The following is a 14486-nucleotide window of genomic DNA, read 5'->3' as shown; positions in this document are numbered from 1 at the left end:
GGTTTCCTCCCACAGTCCAAAGACATGCAGGGGAAGTGCATTGGCGATCCTAAATTGTGCTTGGTGTGTGTGTGCCCTGTGGTGGGCTGGTGCCCTGCCCAGGGTTTGTTTCCTGCCTTGTGCCCTGTGTTGGCTGGGATTGGGTCCAGCAGACCCCCGTGACCCTGTAGTTAGGATATAGTGGGTTGGATAATGGATGGATATATTATGTGCAGCATAAACCAGAGCAAATAAAAAGTTAATATGAAAACAATGCTACACTAAAGGCAGCTGGAGAAGTTTCCTTCATATCTATTAGGTAGGTATGTATGCTATTATCCATTTTTAACATTTAACACAATAATTGTTCAAGTAACATCTTCTTCAGCATTCCCACTTTCAATGGAAAACACCTCTGTAACTCAACTGTTAACCTTATTCTGGTTCAATGTATCATTAAAAATGGTTGAGGTGTTGCAGATGTTAAACTTAAATGGGAGAGAAAGAAATAGTCACAGAAAACACAGGAGACATAGTGGTATCCTCTCACACAAAAGGAAAGTAAGAACTGTGTATATAACAGGTACATTTTATAACACAGGAATCTACAATATCCAAAAAACATTTGTACAAACCTTTTTCACAGCTGTCACGCCATAGGCATGGCCTGCCACTAATCCGTCGTGCTGACCCCCTGCTTCTGTTTGCTAAAAACAGTCAAATGGAAAGGTTTATTGCTTGCTCTCATATGTAAGGACATGCTGAGAAAATGCAGAAAGAGTGTGTAGGTGGGTACCTGTTTGCATTTCTGGTGGGCAGTGATTGTCAAACAGTCAGCAAAGCTAATATATATGTAAATTAATACAGTTGATTTAAATTTGACTTACACTTACACTTTGATATTTCTTTTACAATAAAATTAAAGGATTTCTGTAAACCTACAATGCATCAAATGCATGAATTATTTTATCTTTATACTGAACATGGCTCCTTATATCTAGCAAAACTGCATCATCTGTTAAACCTACCTAACCATTAAACAGTGAGGGGGCTTCATGTTAAATTCACTCTACAGAAGTGGGCTGAGGATTTGCAGTAACAGAAAGCTTAACAACAAACAGTTAATCTCTTTATTGTAGTCTGACTATCACACATTTTTGGCGATGTCTTCTAATATTTTATTCTTTAACAAGCTGCACTCTTCATATTTCAGTCAAAGCTACCTGTTGAGCTCACCCCTTAGTGATGTCCTATTTACAATTCTTTACAATTCTCATTTTCTTTCATGACTGAGTTTTTGCTGTGCCATTATACTGTAAGTCACTAAAGAGAAGTTACCTGGCTAGTACCACAAGTAATGAGAGCTCTTTTTCTTGAGGCAGTAGCTAGCTGTTCATAAAGATGTTCTCGATGATTCGCGTAGTCAGCAATCCGGTACATCTCCCCGACTCCTCCAGTTAGGTCAGTTAGTGCATCCAGCGTCCAGCCACCTTCAATTGCTTTGTAAGAGCCATGAAGCCTGTGGAGTTACAGAAGCACTATGACATATTATTTCATAAATGTCCATAATCATGCACTTGAGGCTTGTTACCACTATGCATCTCAGGTAGAAATGAACCTGATCTAACCATTAATCTTCTCCACATAGACTGAAAAAGAGGTTTCATGAGTTTTACAGGAAACGTATGACCAACAGATATCATTGGTAATAGGGTTACACTTCCAATATAATGCAATATAGCATGACATTCTCATATCAGTTTAATCCAAGTCAGGGTCATGGAAGCTAACAGCTTACTCTGGTAACATCGAATGCAAGGCTCAAACTAAGCCCTAGCAGAGCAACAATCCATCACAGGGCTCACTCGAGCACACTCACATTGGGACAGTTAACCAAATATGCACTTTTTAGGAATGTAGAAGAAAATGTGAATTATCCAGAGAAAACCTATGCAGAAAGGGGGAACACACATCCAAGATTGTGTGGAACATGACTGGCCCTTCTTCCCGGCCAGTACCCCCAGGCCACCAGATGGAGCTCTCCCTGCAGCATGGAGGTGCCCCAAAGACCAGCAGGGAATTCTGGACAATGGAGTTTTTAGCCGCAGCCCTGCTGGATACCATGGGGACCACAAGGGAGTCTGCAGGGAGGCACAAGGACATCTATTTTCCTTACACCCCGGAAGTCTGTCCCAGTCACGTGGACAGAAGGAATAACGTGCTTCCGGGATGAAAAAGAAGAGTTTTGATCTGACCCCGGGGTGCTAAGAAGTCACATGGACTGAAGGTTTAGAAGCACTTCCGGGTCATGGACTATAAAAGACTCTGGGAAATCCCAGACAGATAAGCTGAGCTGGGTGGCAGGGTGGCAACGTGTCTGGGAGAGAGGAGGATTATTGATTATTGGTATTTGTTTATTTATATGAGAATTGTGGAGAGGAGCATGCTTTGTGCACATTATTATTATAATAAATCCATTATTTGGACTTTTATCTGGTGTCTGATCTGAGGGTTCAAAGGGACGATAGCGGCCCTAAACTGTCATAATTGGAATAAGTGGATTCAAGAACATTATGTTATTTGGTTAAGAACATTTTTATAAAGCCTGTTTCTGTTTTTTTAGCTAGTAAGTTGGTGGAGGGTTAGCAGTGTGGCCAGTGATTAAGGATTTGGACTTCAAACTCAGGTTGTGGGTTCAAATCCCGCCACTGAAGCTGTTTGACCCTGAACAAGTCATTTCACCTGCCTGTGCTTCAGCTGGAAAAACAAAAGAAATGTAACCAATTGTATCTCAAATGTTGTAAGCTGCTTCAGATAAAATCATCAGCCAAACAAATAAAAGTAATGTAAATACTCCACTGTGATTCGCTTAAATGCCAGTCCTCGGCACTCACAATGTAAACTGTGCATGTTCACCTTGTATCTGCGTGGGTTTTTCTTAGGGAATCTTCTGTTTTCCACTTGTAACATAAAGATTATACACATTAGTTAATTTGCTTAACCACACACATATTATTGATTTAGTGATTACTGTAAAAATGTTAGCAAAAATATCCTGCCTAGTGTTCATCTATATGTGGTATATATAAAAGAGTGTTCATCTATATGTGGTATATATAAAAGAGCAATGACATCCACATTTTTGTGTGTTTTTTGTAGTCTAATGTTGGTAGAAATACATGCCATACTGTAGTTTGGGCCAAAAAAGTGAAGTCAGGCTGATAAAACAGAGAGTGCTGCTTTATTGGTGTCAGCTTATATGTGTCTCATTATGTCAGGTTGTTTATGGAATTTGATGAGGAGCAGCACCTTTGTGATTCACCATATCCCGTGAAAGGATGTTGATCAGTTAATCTTAATTTTTTTGTGTTATACATTTTTGTCTACCTTGAACACATTCATGTTTTGCTAATAAGTTTGGGCTTTGATGTGTTGTTTCTCTGTGTGCAGTGAAAACCCGGATGAATGAAGGAAGGATGTGCAAACTTGCCATATATACCATAGAAAGACCAAGCAGAAGTCAAAACCGAGCCTTGAACTCTAGATGATTCCTGCAATGCACCTGACAATGCAAGGGTAAGATCTTCACCACATGTATTTGGAAGATACATAAATAAATTCAATGTTGTTCAAATGTATTATTAACTGCTAATGTGTTTAAAATATTGCTAAACTATCAAGACTACTTGTTAGAGCTAACTATGAGCTAAGAGCTAAATGAATTCTTGTCTTTACTGGTTTTTTAAACTTGATTTGGGGGAGTCTACACTATAACTATGGTTATACAATTCTCTGTGAAAGAAAACTGGACATCTGCAAGTGGCTGTTGGGGATGTGGGTGGCACTGGGGAGCGAGGAGTAGTTGGGTGTATCACAGTTTTACAAATCTGTATTCAGACGCATCTACACTGCTCATACTTGCGACATCTTTAAAGAATAAAAACAAACTGGTGATGAATGAAACAGGTACGTTTCCATTTGCATAGTTTCTCTAAACTGACATTAAAATTTATTTTGAAGGCGATTTTGCAACCGTGAAACATGAAACTCACTAAAAAGTTTTTTTTATATTTATTGTAGCTTTTAAAGGTGTTTTGGGATGAACAACAAGCCATATTGTAAAGTATTGTATTGTATTGTAAAGCCTCTATCACTCCATATTTACCTGTGTTCTTTCCTGCAGCTGCATAATGCTTCTAATCTGTACCACACCAGTAAAATCAATACTATTTATGTCTATGATTCACTTCACAGTGGATTGTTCTTTTAAGAATGTGACATGCTGCATGTTTTACTAATGAAGACACACTAAAATGCACCATCATCCACATTATTGTGTTTTCTCCTCAGGAAAATCTCACTACACAGGGCATGTCCTTCCACCATTACTGGGAAACTGCCCTTTGTTTCTGGAAGCAAAATGTAAGCTATTTCACTTTTTTTTTTTGCAAAGCAAAGTTTTCTGCAAATTTAGTTTTGTGTCAATAATTTCAGTCATCACAAAAACCAAGCCAATACAGCTTACAAAGCCACAGATATATTAAGGTATTTTTCTATTTGTGTACTTTGCACACCATTTCTTGCACTTGCTTGGCAGTGTATTGCTATGCTACAATGCTATCAACACATACTTTTTTTATTGCTTTCACATATGTTTTAGGAAGAACAAACTCAATAATGTCCTTACTTAGAAAGACGTTCTTGGCTGCTCACCCTCTGTCTCTTGTGGTGGGTTGTATTTATCACTCATTGTGTTTGTCCTTAAGTAACTTATAGAATTCACAGCATTCAACTCCAAAACTAACACGGACAGATAACATTGCTTTCATTGTGGTAATGCTCAAGAAGTGATTTTCAGGGGACCATAAACTTTAAGGTAACAAAAACACACACTAACTGAAGCTATAGTTCCAGAAAGATGCAAAACAGTTCTAACAGCCTTATCTAGTGTACTGTAATTAACCATTGTTGGGAAAAAAATCTTTTCATCACTCAACTGTTTTTTTTCCTTTACCCCAGACAGAAATATGGTAGTGAATTATGTCTTTTGCACTGGGCCCTTGGTTAATTGGTATGCTTTCATCAATTACAACTATTCTGGAAAATTCTTGAATCAAAATTGGAAAACCTCTTCTGAATTTCATGCCATGTTGGAATGCTCTTCTGTAGGACCAACTTCTGCTTATCTATTTCGTCAAACGCTCTGCCCAAGTGGTCCAGGTATTTAGCAGAGGTTGCAGAAAATGTCTCAACAGTACCATAAAACTCCTCTCTTATACTATTGTCATCTTTGAATAAAACACCCAACACCCAGAAGCCATACCACATGCACTTCAGAACAGGTAATCCACATGAAGCTAAGTATGCTTGGGCCTGGAAAGTACATGGATGGGAGCCCATCTAGAAAAAGCTTGGGTTGCTCCTGGAAGAGGTGTTAGTAAGGCCAGCAGGGAGTGCTTATTTGGTGGTTTGTGTGTTGACCAAGTGCAGTGATGGGGACACTGTGCTGTAAAAAGTGGCACCTTTCCTTAACTAAAACATAAAATTGAGGTCCTGACTCTCTGTGATCATAAATGATTCATGGGCATCTTTCATAAATAGTAGTGTGTTTCCTGATGTCCTTGCTCAATTGCCCATCATGGCCTGGTCATTCCAGCACCCTGATTATCCTCTGTCCCTTATTGGCTAACTACTTTTCTCACCCCTTCACCACCTTATAACTAATGTGTAGTGAATGTACTGGCACAAAATGGCTGTCGTCAGATCATCCAGATGGATGCTGCACATTGGTGGTGGTTGAAGTGGCTCCCCCTTTTATGTAAGTGCTTTGAGTGTCTTGAAATGCGCTATATAAATGTAATGTCTTCTCCTTCCACTCCTTACAACTGTGCCTTTAAGTAACTTGTCACAAATATTTCACTGTGTCTTGATGATAAACACAATTTAAGGTTACAAATGTGCAGTGCAATCTCCGTGACACTTATGTGCTTTCTCTCAATAATCTGTACTACTCTGTGAAATATTAAAAGAAAAAATAACAATTTTGTGCAAGTATTGCATAGTATTGTTTTCTAAGACGGTTTAGCACTTTTCTTGAGAAATAAAGTAAAAGCTGGTTGTAAAACTGAGCAGGTTGGGCCTGAACACCACCCTCTGCAATTGGATCTTGGGCTTCTTGACAGAGATGCCCAAGTCAGTTTGGATGGGCTGCAACACTTCCACCAACATCACACTGAGCACTGGAGCACCGCAGGGCTGCTTGCTTAGTCTACTGCTCTTCATCCTGCTGACTTACGACTGCACAGCCACACCCAACACCAACCACATCATCAAGTTTGCAGATGATGCGACGGTGCTGGGACTGATAAGCAGGGATGATGAAACAGCATACAGAGATGAGGTGGAACGGCTGTCCACATGGTGTGAAGGCAACAAGACAAAAGAGATAATTGTGGACTTCAGAAAATCACATCCTGCCCACATCCCACTCAGTATCAACAGTTTAGATGTGGAGACTGTTAGGAGTACCAAGTTCCCAAGCGTGCACATAACTGAGGAACTTAAGTGAACGCATAACACCTCATCACTAATCAAGAAAGCCCAGCAGAGACTACACTTCCTAAGGTGGATGAAGTGAGCAAGTCTTCCCCCTTCCGTCCTCACCATGTTCTGCAGAGGCACCATTGAGAGTGTTTTGACCAGGTGCATCAATGTCTGGTATGGCAACTGCAACATATTTGACTGAAAGCACCTAGAAAAGGATAGTGAAGACAGCAGAGAACATTATTGGTGTGCCTCTCCATTTACTGCAGGACATATTTTACAAACGCAGTGTCCGCAAGGCCTGCAGCATTGTGCAGGACCCCTAACACCCCTCACATGGAATTTTTCATACTTCTGCCATCCAAGAGAAGATACTTATGATTCCAATGATTAATAAAATAACAGTGAGAGGTCGAGCTTTTAGTTACAGGGCCCCTAAACTGTGGAATGGTCTGCCTGCTACAATAAGAGATCCCCCTTCGGTCTCAGCTTTTAAATCCCAGCTGAAGACTCACTATTTCAGTTTAGCATATCCTGACTAGAGCTGCTGATTTACTGTACATACTGCATCTCTGTTGTCAGTCATTAGCACTAAAACATAAGTAAAATGATAAGTTATAATTTGATACTAACCCTCACCTATTCTGTTTCTCTTCTCGGTACTCACATGTGGCACTTGGTGCCATGGCCCACCTGCCAAGTTGTTGTGCCTGCTTATGGTAAAGTCATCCCTGATGGATGATCGCTGGAATCATGGGAAAGAGAAGTCCTTTCATCGGATTGGCTGGCCCAGCACTGTTTCAACTGTGGAATGGCCAAATGTCATTCATTGCTAAATTCTGCTACGTACTTCTAAAATTTTTATTTTTATACTGTATTGAGGATTTGTTCTGTTCTGTGTATTGTATTGTATTGTATTGACCCCCTTCTTTTTGACACCCACTGGACGGCCAACCTACCTGGAAAGGGGTATCTCTTTGAACTGCCTTTCCCGATGTTTCTTCCATTTTTTCCCTACTGAGGTTTTTTTGGGAGTTGTTCCTTGTCTTCTTAGAGAGTCAAGGCTGGTCAAGGCTGGTCTGTCAAGAGGCAGGGCCTGTTAAAGCCCATTGCCGCACTCCTTGTGTGATTTTGGGCTATACAAAAATAAATTGCATTGTATTGTATTGTATATTGCAGCATCAAAGCCAGATCTGCCAGGCTGCAGGATAGTTTTTACCCCCAAGCTGTCAGACGCTTTAACACCATGTTGCCACCTGGGATCTTCCACACTGCGTCAACCACCTCTAAAAACAGAACGTTTATACCACTTTTATGCCACTTTCCTGCAAAGACTAGTGTGCATGTAGAAAAGTACTGAAAATCAAATACTGACCTTTAAGTATTTTGACACTCTTGATATCCTTCTGCTGTGAAACATTCTGACCTGTCATTGTTTACACATGTCTTAAATAACTATTATCATACACTAATAATTTCTCTATTATCTATATCTATTATTTATTATTTATTATATTACATATCTATTGACTATATTTATGTATCTAGATTGCAAATACCATGCATTGCATCAATGTTCATATTGCTAACTACAGTACACGTCAATATTGCTGCTACTTCTTTGTCTTGTCTTGTTTGTGTTTTAATTTTAAATTTAAATTTTTATTTTAATTCTATGTTTAATTTATTATTTGCACTTCATGTTGTTACACTGTGGACCCTGAGTTTCGCAATTTTGTCTATCTGTATACTTGTATATGATTGAGATGACAATAAAGTCCATCAGTAATATTGTATCAAAAGGCATACTCCTCTGAAGAGGAAACATTTTATTAGGCACAGTTGAGTGAACTTTCTCCATGACAGCCAACTAAAAGATCTGCTACCCACCACGGTATTTAAAGTTTACATGCACTTCAATGCTGCATGGGACCCAGGAACATACAGTATGAAAAACAGTACCTCTAAATGACAGTGGGCAATCCAGCCTTTAAATATTAGAAAAGAAGGGATTGTCAATACAACTAATATTAACTAATCAGACTTCATCTGGTACTTACATGCAGAAGAGAAAATTATGAAATGTTCAGTCAACAGCACTGTGAAGCATGATGGTAGTCTACACTCCCTGATGCGACAATGTTCTCCCAAGAACAGGTCCCAGAAAAAGAAACCGCTTGCCAAGGGTGTTGTAAAATATTTATATGCTGTCAATACCTATTGAAAACCTGCTGTCAGAAATCATGTATTTCACGGATGGCCTGCTTTAGGCAGATTTACAGGTGTGCCATACTATTTCCATTTCTTAATGAATGATGTAACTGGACTACGAGGGATATTCAGTGACTTGGACCGGTTCTTTTCTCCATCGCCTGACTTGTGTATTCAATCACCTTTTCACGGAGTTCCTTAAAAACCTCTTGACTACAGGCAGGTGATCTCCATTGAACTAATGTTGTGACTTCTAAAACCACCAGGCTTCACCAGTGATGATTTAGGTGTATCATTAAAGGAGTGAGTGCTTATGAGATCAATTATTTAATTAACATCACCAAGAGAAAACATCATGCCAAGGAACCTCTGAGACCAAGCTAGGACATGGAAGTGGTGCAGATCTACAAGCATCTGGGGGTTCATATGAACAACAAACTTGACTGGTCTGACAACACATTGGCCCAGTACAAGAAGGGCCAGAGCAGACTCTACATCCTAAGGAGACTCAGGTCTTTTGATGTGTGCAGTAAACTGCTAGAAATGTTCAACCAGTCCGTAGTAGCCAGTGTGGTGGTCTACACTGCAGCTTCCTGGGGAAGCAACTTGAGCTCAGGAAAACACATTGCCTAAACAAATTATCATGAAACCCTGCTGGTCTTTTAAATTAAACACAAGAGAACTGGATTGAAAAAGCCTTGGAGTCAGCACTTTTCAGTTTAATAGTCTATATTTTTCAAAGATACTTTCATATTCTGCTTATTATGCCAGGTTAGAGCATATTGGGTATAAATAATTGGGGTCTGTTATGGTTATTGTCCTTTACTTGTTATATGCACACAGAAACAGGTTACACTACACAATAAGCACAGGGAAACGTAATATTGTGTCATGAAATTCATACTTAGTGGTTGCACCTCAATGGCAAAAAAGATATAAAAACATACACCAATATAAATTCCCACACCAGCAACTTAAAGATACTCTCAGTGGAGTACCTAAATATTGCTGAGAAATTAAGGAGACATACCAATTTTCCTCAATCAATTTTAATATCAGTTTGTGCCATCTGTTTTGTGTGACCAGGTAAGGTCCTCATTGATATGCAAGCCACAGAATACAAAGTTGCTATCCTTCTCGATCCATTGATGTGTAATGGTATGTGCAGTGCCAGTGCTAGGTTTTATTCACCCCAGGCCAAACTTATTAGTGAGCCAACCAACTGTTCTGCAGCTGACCTGTGATGCTGGGTTCCTCCCTCCTTATGATCTGCACACTAGGTGAATGCCTATTTCGCCTTAATTGTGGCACCGGCCCTGGGTATGAGATGCTTTATCTTTTCTTCAGGTCTACACTCAGGTCCTAATCTGGGTTCCTGAGTTGGTTTGTCATGTGGTGGGTGCAGCAATGTGCTGTATCAGTGCATGCTCCTAACCTACAATCATATTTTTCATTTTGCTCACATTCACACTGCTAGATCTGCCACTTCTTTTCTGTAAGCTGTCTCATCACTTTTGATGATCGAACCTATGACTATGCCATATTTATCAAAATTGTTAATTATGTTGGTTTCATTGGTGGCAGTACATGCATGGATGGAGAGTACATAAAGCAGGGACTGAAAACACATCTTTGAGAAGTCACAGTTTTCATAACCAGTTTTAAACTGACTGAGGTCAGCTCTGTGAGGAAGTTCAATATCTAGTTGCTGAGGAGCGGGACCAGGCCAAGAGTATACAGTTGATCGATCATTTTGGTAGTGATGATTGTGTTGAATGCTGAGCCATAGTTGATTAACAGCATTCTTATGTACCTGCTCTGTGAATATGTTGGGACAGTGAGCAAACTATAGGGGGTTTAATTTGTTTGGGATAAAGGTATCTGTCTTGAAATAGATGGGGACTATGGCCTTGACAAGGAATGCACAAAAGATATCAGCAAACACATCTGCCAGTTTCATTGCACGTGCCCTCCTACATATACCCCGGTACTGTATCTGCACCTCCAGTGTTTTGTGTATTAATTCACTTCAGCATCTTAAATACTCTAATGAAGGACCTCAACAATGATATTTCCTGTGTACCAGCAATGGCAGTAATCTCTTTTGGTAGCTCGGTGTTAGGTTTTAATAACAAGCCTAAAAATGATACCATCTGCCTGGTAGAGGAGTGTCATTATTAGTTTCCTACGTTTTACATTCTTTTATTCTTTGCTGTGTTGCATGCATTGACTATTAGTAATAGTAAAATGACATTACTGTTTATTTCTGTTTTATTTTTTATTTGCCTTAAAATAAAATTTCTGCTTATTTTTATCTTGCTTTTAGTTCCCTTAATACTTGGCCATTTTGTAGCTACCAGAATGTGTGATTAGACAGGTTTGTGGAGGTTGTATGCAAGGTTTTACTGTTATTTGATGTGAAAAATAGCTTCAGCACCAGGTAGACTGGAAAACATGTTTTATACATGGACCCTAACAGGGTAGATAAAGGTTTACTGTTTCCGATTGGTTAATACTCCCTGCTGAATACCCAGGATGTGTGGATTCTGATCCTAGACTCTAACTAGAAATACAAGGAAAAGTAAGAAATTATGGCTGTACCTGTTCAATTCTGGATCTAGGTTGCACCTACAGTTAGGTCCGTAAGTATTTGGACAGTGACACAAATTTCAGAATTTTGGCTCTATATGCTACCACAAATGATTTGAAATTAAAAATTTTTACACAAATGATGTGTAGGCTTTCAGAAATAATTCAAAGGGTTTAATTGTATGAGCCATTTAAGAATAGAAGCCATATTTATACATGGTGCCCCCATTTTCAGGGTGCAAAAGTGTTTGTACAATTGACTGACAAGCTGTTCCATGGCCAGGTGTGAGCAGGTCCCTCCTTATTTCATGAACTATTAAGCAGGTAGTTGGAGTTGATTCCAAGTGTGGAATTTGTATTTGGATGCTTTCTCTGTGAACTCTCAATATGAGGTCAAAAGAGTTCTCCATGCAAGTAAAAACAAGCCATCATTAGGCAGAGAAACATCCAAGAGACAGCAGAAACACCAGGAGTGGTTAAGTCAACCATCTGGTACATTCTTAAATAAAGGAACACATTGGTGAGCTCAGCAACACCAGAAGGACTGGACAAATATTGAAGACAACTGTGCTGAATGATCACGGAATTCTTTCCATTGTGAAGAAAAAACAATTCACAATATTTAGCTAAACCAAGAACACTGTCTGGGAGGTAGGCCTATCATTGCCAAAGTCAACAATCAAGAAAAGACTTCACAAAAGTAAAAAATGTGGGTTTTCCACAAGGCTGAGTAAATCCTCAATCATAGGAAGGACAGAGTAGGTTTTTCTAGAAAATATTTTTTAAAAAGTTCAGTTTTAGAACAGTTTTCATTGGATAAATTAAATTAAAATTGATGGATAGAGAAGACTATGGAGAAGAGAAGGAATGGCTCATGATCTGTAGCATACCACATCATCTGTGAAACATGGTGGAGGCAATGTTATGGCATGGGCATGCATGACTGCCAATGGAACCTGATCACTGGTGTTTATTGATGATATGACAACTGACGAAAGTTGCAGGATGATTTTTGAAGTGTACAGGGCTACGCCATCTGCTCAGGTTCAGGCAAAACTGATATGACAATGCTTCGCAGTAGAGAAGAACAATGAGCTAAAACATACTGTGACAACAAGTGCATTTCAAGGCAAAGTAATGGAAAATTCTTTAATGACCAAGTCAGTCAATTGACCTCAACTCAGTTGGACAAGCAGCACCTGAATATAGCTGCAGTAAAGACCTGGCAAAGCAACAGGAGGATGGAAATTCAGAACTTGGAAGAGACCAAGTCATTGATTGCAAAGGATTTTCTCTTATGTATTGAAAATGATTGTTATATTTATGATAACGTTAGCTTGTCCAAATACTTCTGAGCCCCTGAAAATGTACAAATGTACAAAAATGTACAAAATTGTCCGTCTTTTCTAAATGGCTCATACAATGTTTTAGTTAAATGCCTTAAATTAAAACTGCAAGTATACACTTCAATCACATCTTGACAATTGAAAATTCTGAAAATTATATCATTGTCCAAATACTGTATATGTGTATATCGGTGACAAATGTACAAGTTAAACAGAGTGTTATGTATTTTTCCAAATATTTGTAGTTATTGACTTGCACATTGCATTTGTCAGTATTGACTGAGGCAACTGAAAAATACAGCAACTCGGTGCATTTAAATTACATTAAAAATACTAACTTGGCAAAGGCTTTCTCCAGAAGAGAAGGCCAGAATTCATTCTTTGCTGCAGAGCGTGCATAAATAAGTTGGCCATGCCGAACTGGGAGAAAATCATCAACCAGCACTTCCACCCAACTCCCGAATTGCCAGAAATGAAAGCGAAAAACAGATGTATAGCTGCCGCCCTCCAAGATGGTCTGCCCTGCAGAGAGAGAAAACCTATAGTTAGTGTTCATTTACACATTAGCAAGGTATTAAAATGCAAGACAGATGTGGTTAGATATGGCTCTTTAAAAAAAGATGTGCTAAATGTATTTTTTAGATAAACATTCTCACCCCAGCTTAATAAATGTGAAAAGTTACACTTACTGTTATTCTGTCTACTTAAAGTTAATTTTAACTTGAGTTTTAGGCAAATCTCTGCTTGGTATGTGTGATAGAGTAAAATATCTTCTTACTGAGGGTGAATATCATGAACAATATCTTTTGCAGTTTAGGAGTAAAAGAGCATGTACTGAAGAGCACATCAAGAGGCAGTCATAGATGTAATTATCCATCCATCCATTATCCAACCCACTATATCCTAACTACAGGGTCACAGGGGTCTGCTGGAGCCAATCCTAACCAACACAGGGCAGGACGCCAGCCCACCGCAGGGCACACACACTAGGGCCAATTTAGAATCGCCAATCCACCTAAACTGCATGTCTTTGGACTGTGGGAGGAAACTGGAGCACCCGATGGAAACCCACACAGACACGGGGAGAACATGCAATCTCCACGCAGGTAGGACCCAGGAAGTGAACCCAGCTCTCCTAACTGCGAGGCAGCAGCACTACCACTGCACCACCGTGCTGCCCAGATATAATTATTTCTTTTGAATTGTTTACAATATGTGAATGTACAAACTGTGGTTTTGTCTTTTAGTTTTTTTCATTTGATTATTGTTTTACAATACACCCCTTTATCCTTGCGATTTTGTTCTGGTCTCTTCCCAGAAATCCCTCTCTCAGGTGTTCAATCAGGAATTACGAGACAGCCTAATCTAAAGCACCTGCTACCATAACCAGACAGTATTCTTTGGCTCCCTTTTGTACCTTTATAATATTTTTTTTCTGATTTTGGCACTTGTTTTCAGGTTTTTGAGTATTCCTTTAATTGATTTGGGTTTTTCATTTCTTTTCTTGGATCAGCTCCTTTCTTTTATAACACTTTGGAATTTGTTCATATTTTTCTATGCTTAGTTTTGTTTCTTTAACCTATTTTTCTTTTTGAACTTTTGGAATTTTTCATTTTCATTCATTTAAATAAATTGCATTTAATGATTTTGCTATATCAAAGTTGTTTTGGGTGATGTTGGCCTTCCGTTTTAGAGTAAATTAATAACAATGAACTAGCTCTTTTTTATTGTTCCTTGAAGAATGACTAGTATATCAAAAGGACATGCAGTAAAAAAGATAAAGCAAAAAGGATCACCAAAAAACGGCCATTAGTGGCA

General features: G+C 39.0%; 1 protein-coding gene across 1 annotated transcript in view; it reads right to left on the bottom strand.

Moving 5' to 3' along the window:
• Positions 1 to 14486, bottom strand: part of LOC120530661 (calpain-A-like) — a 45911-nt gene that overhangs the window by 17191 nt on the left and 14234 nt on the right. Inside the window, exons 6-8 of the mRNA XM_039755085.1 lie at positions 13007 to 13190; positions 1318 to 1498; positions 615 to 686 (exon numbers count right to left, since the gene is read on the bottom strand). Of these exons, the coding sequence (XP_039611019.1) occupies positions 615 to 686; positions 1318 to 1498; positions 13007 to 13190 (437 nt within the window). The remainder of the gene's footprint in view (positions 1 to 614; positions 687 to 1317; positions 1499 to 13006; positions 13191 to 14486) is intronic.

The sequence above is a fragment of the Polypterus senegalus genome, chromosome 6, assembly GCF_016835505.1.
Source record: "Polypterus senegalus isolate Bchr_013 chromosome 6, ASM1683550v1, whole genome shotgun sequence".
NCBI lineage: Eukaryota > Metazoa > Chordata > Cladistia > Polypteriformes > Polypteridae > Polypterus > Polypterus senegalus.
Note: the sequence above shows the minus strand (reverse complement) of the source record. Positions and strands in the feature narration are given on the sequence as shown.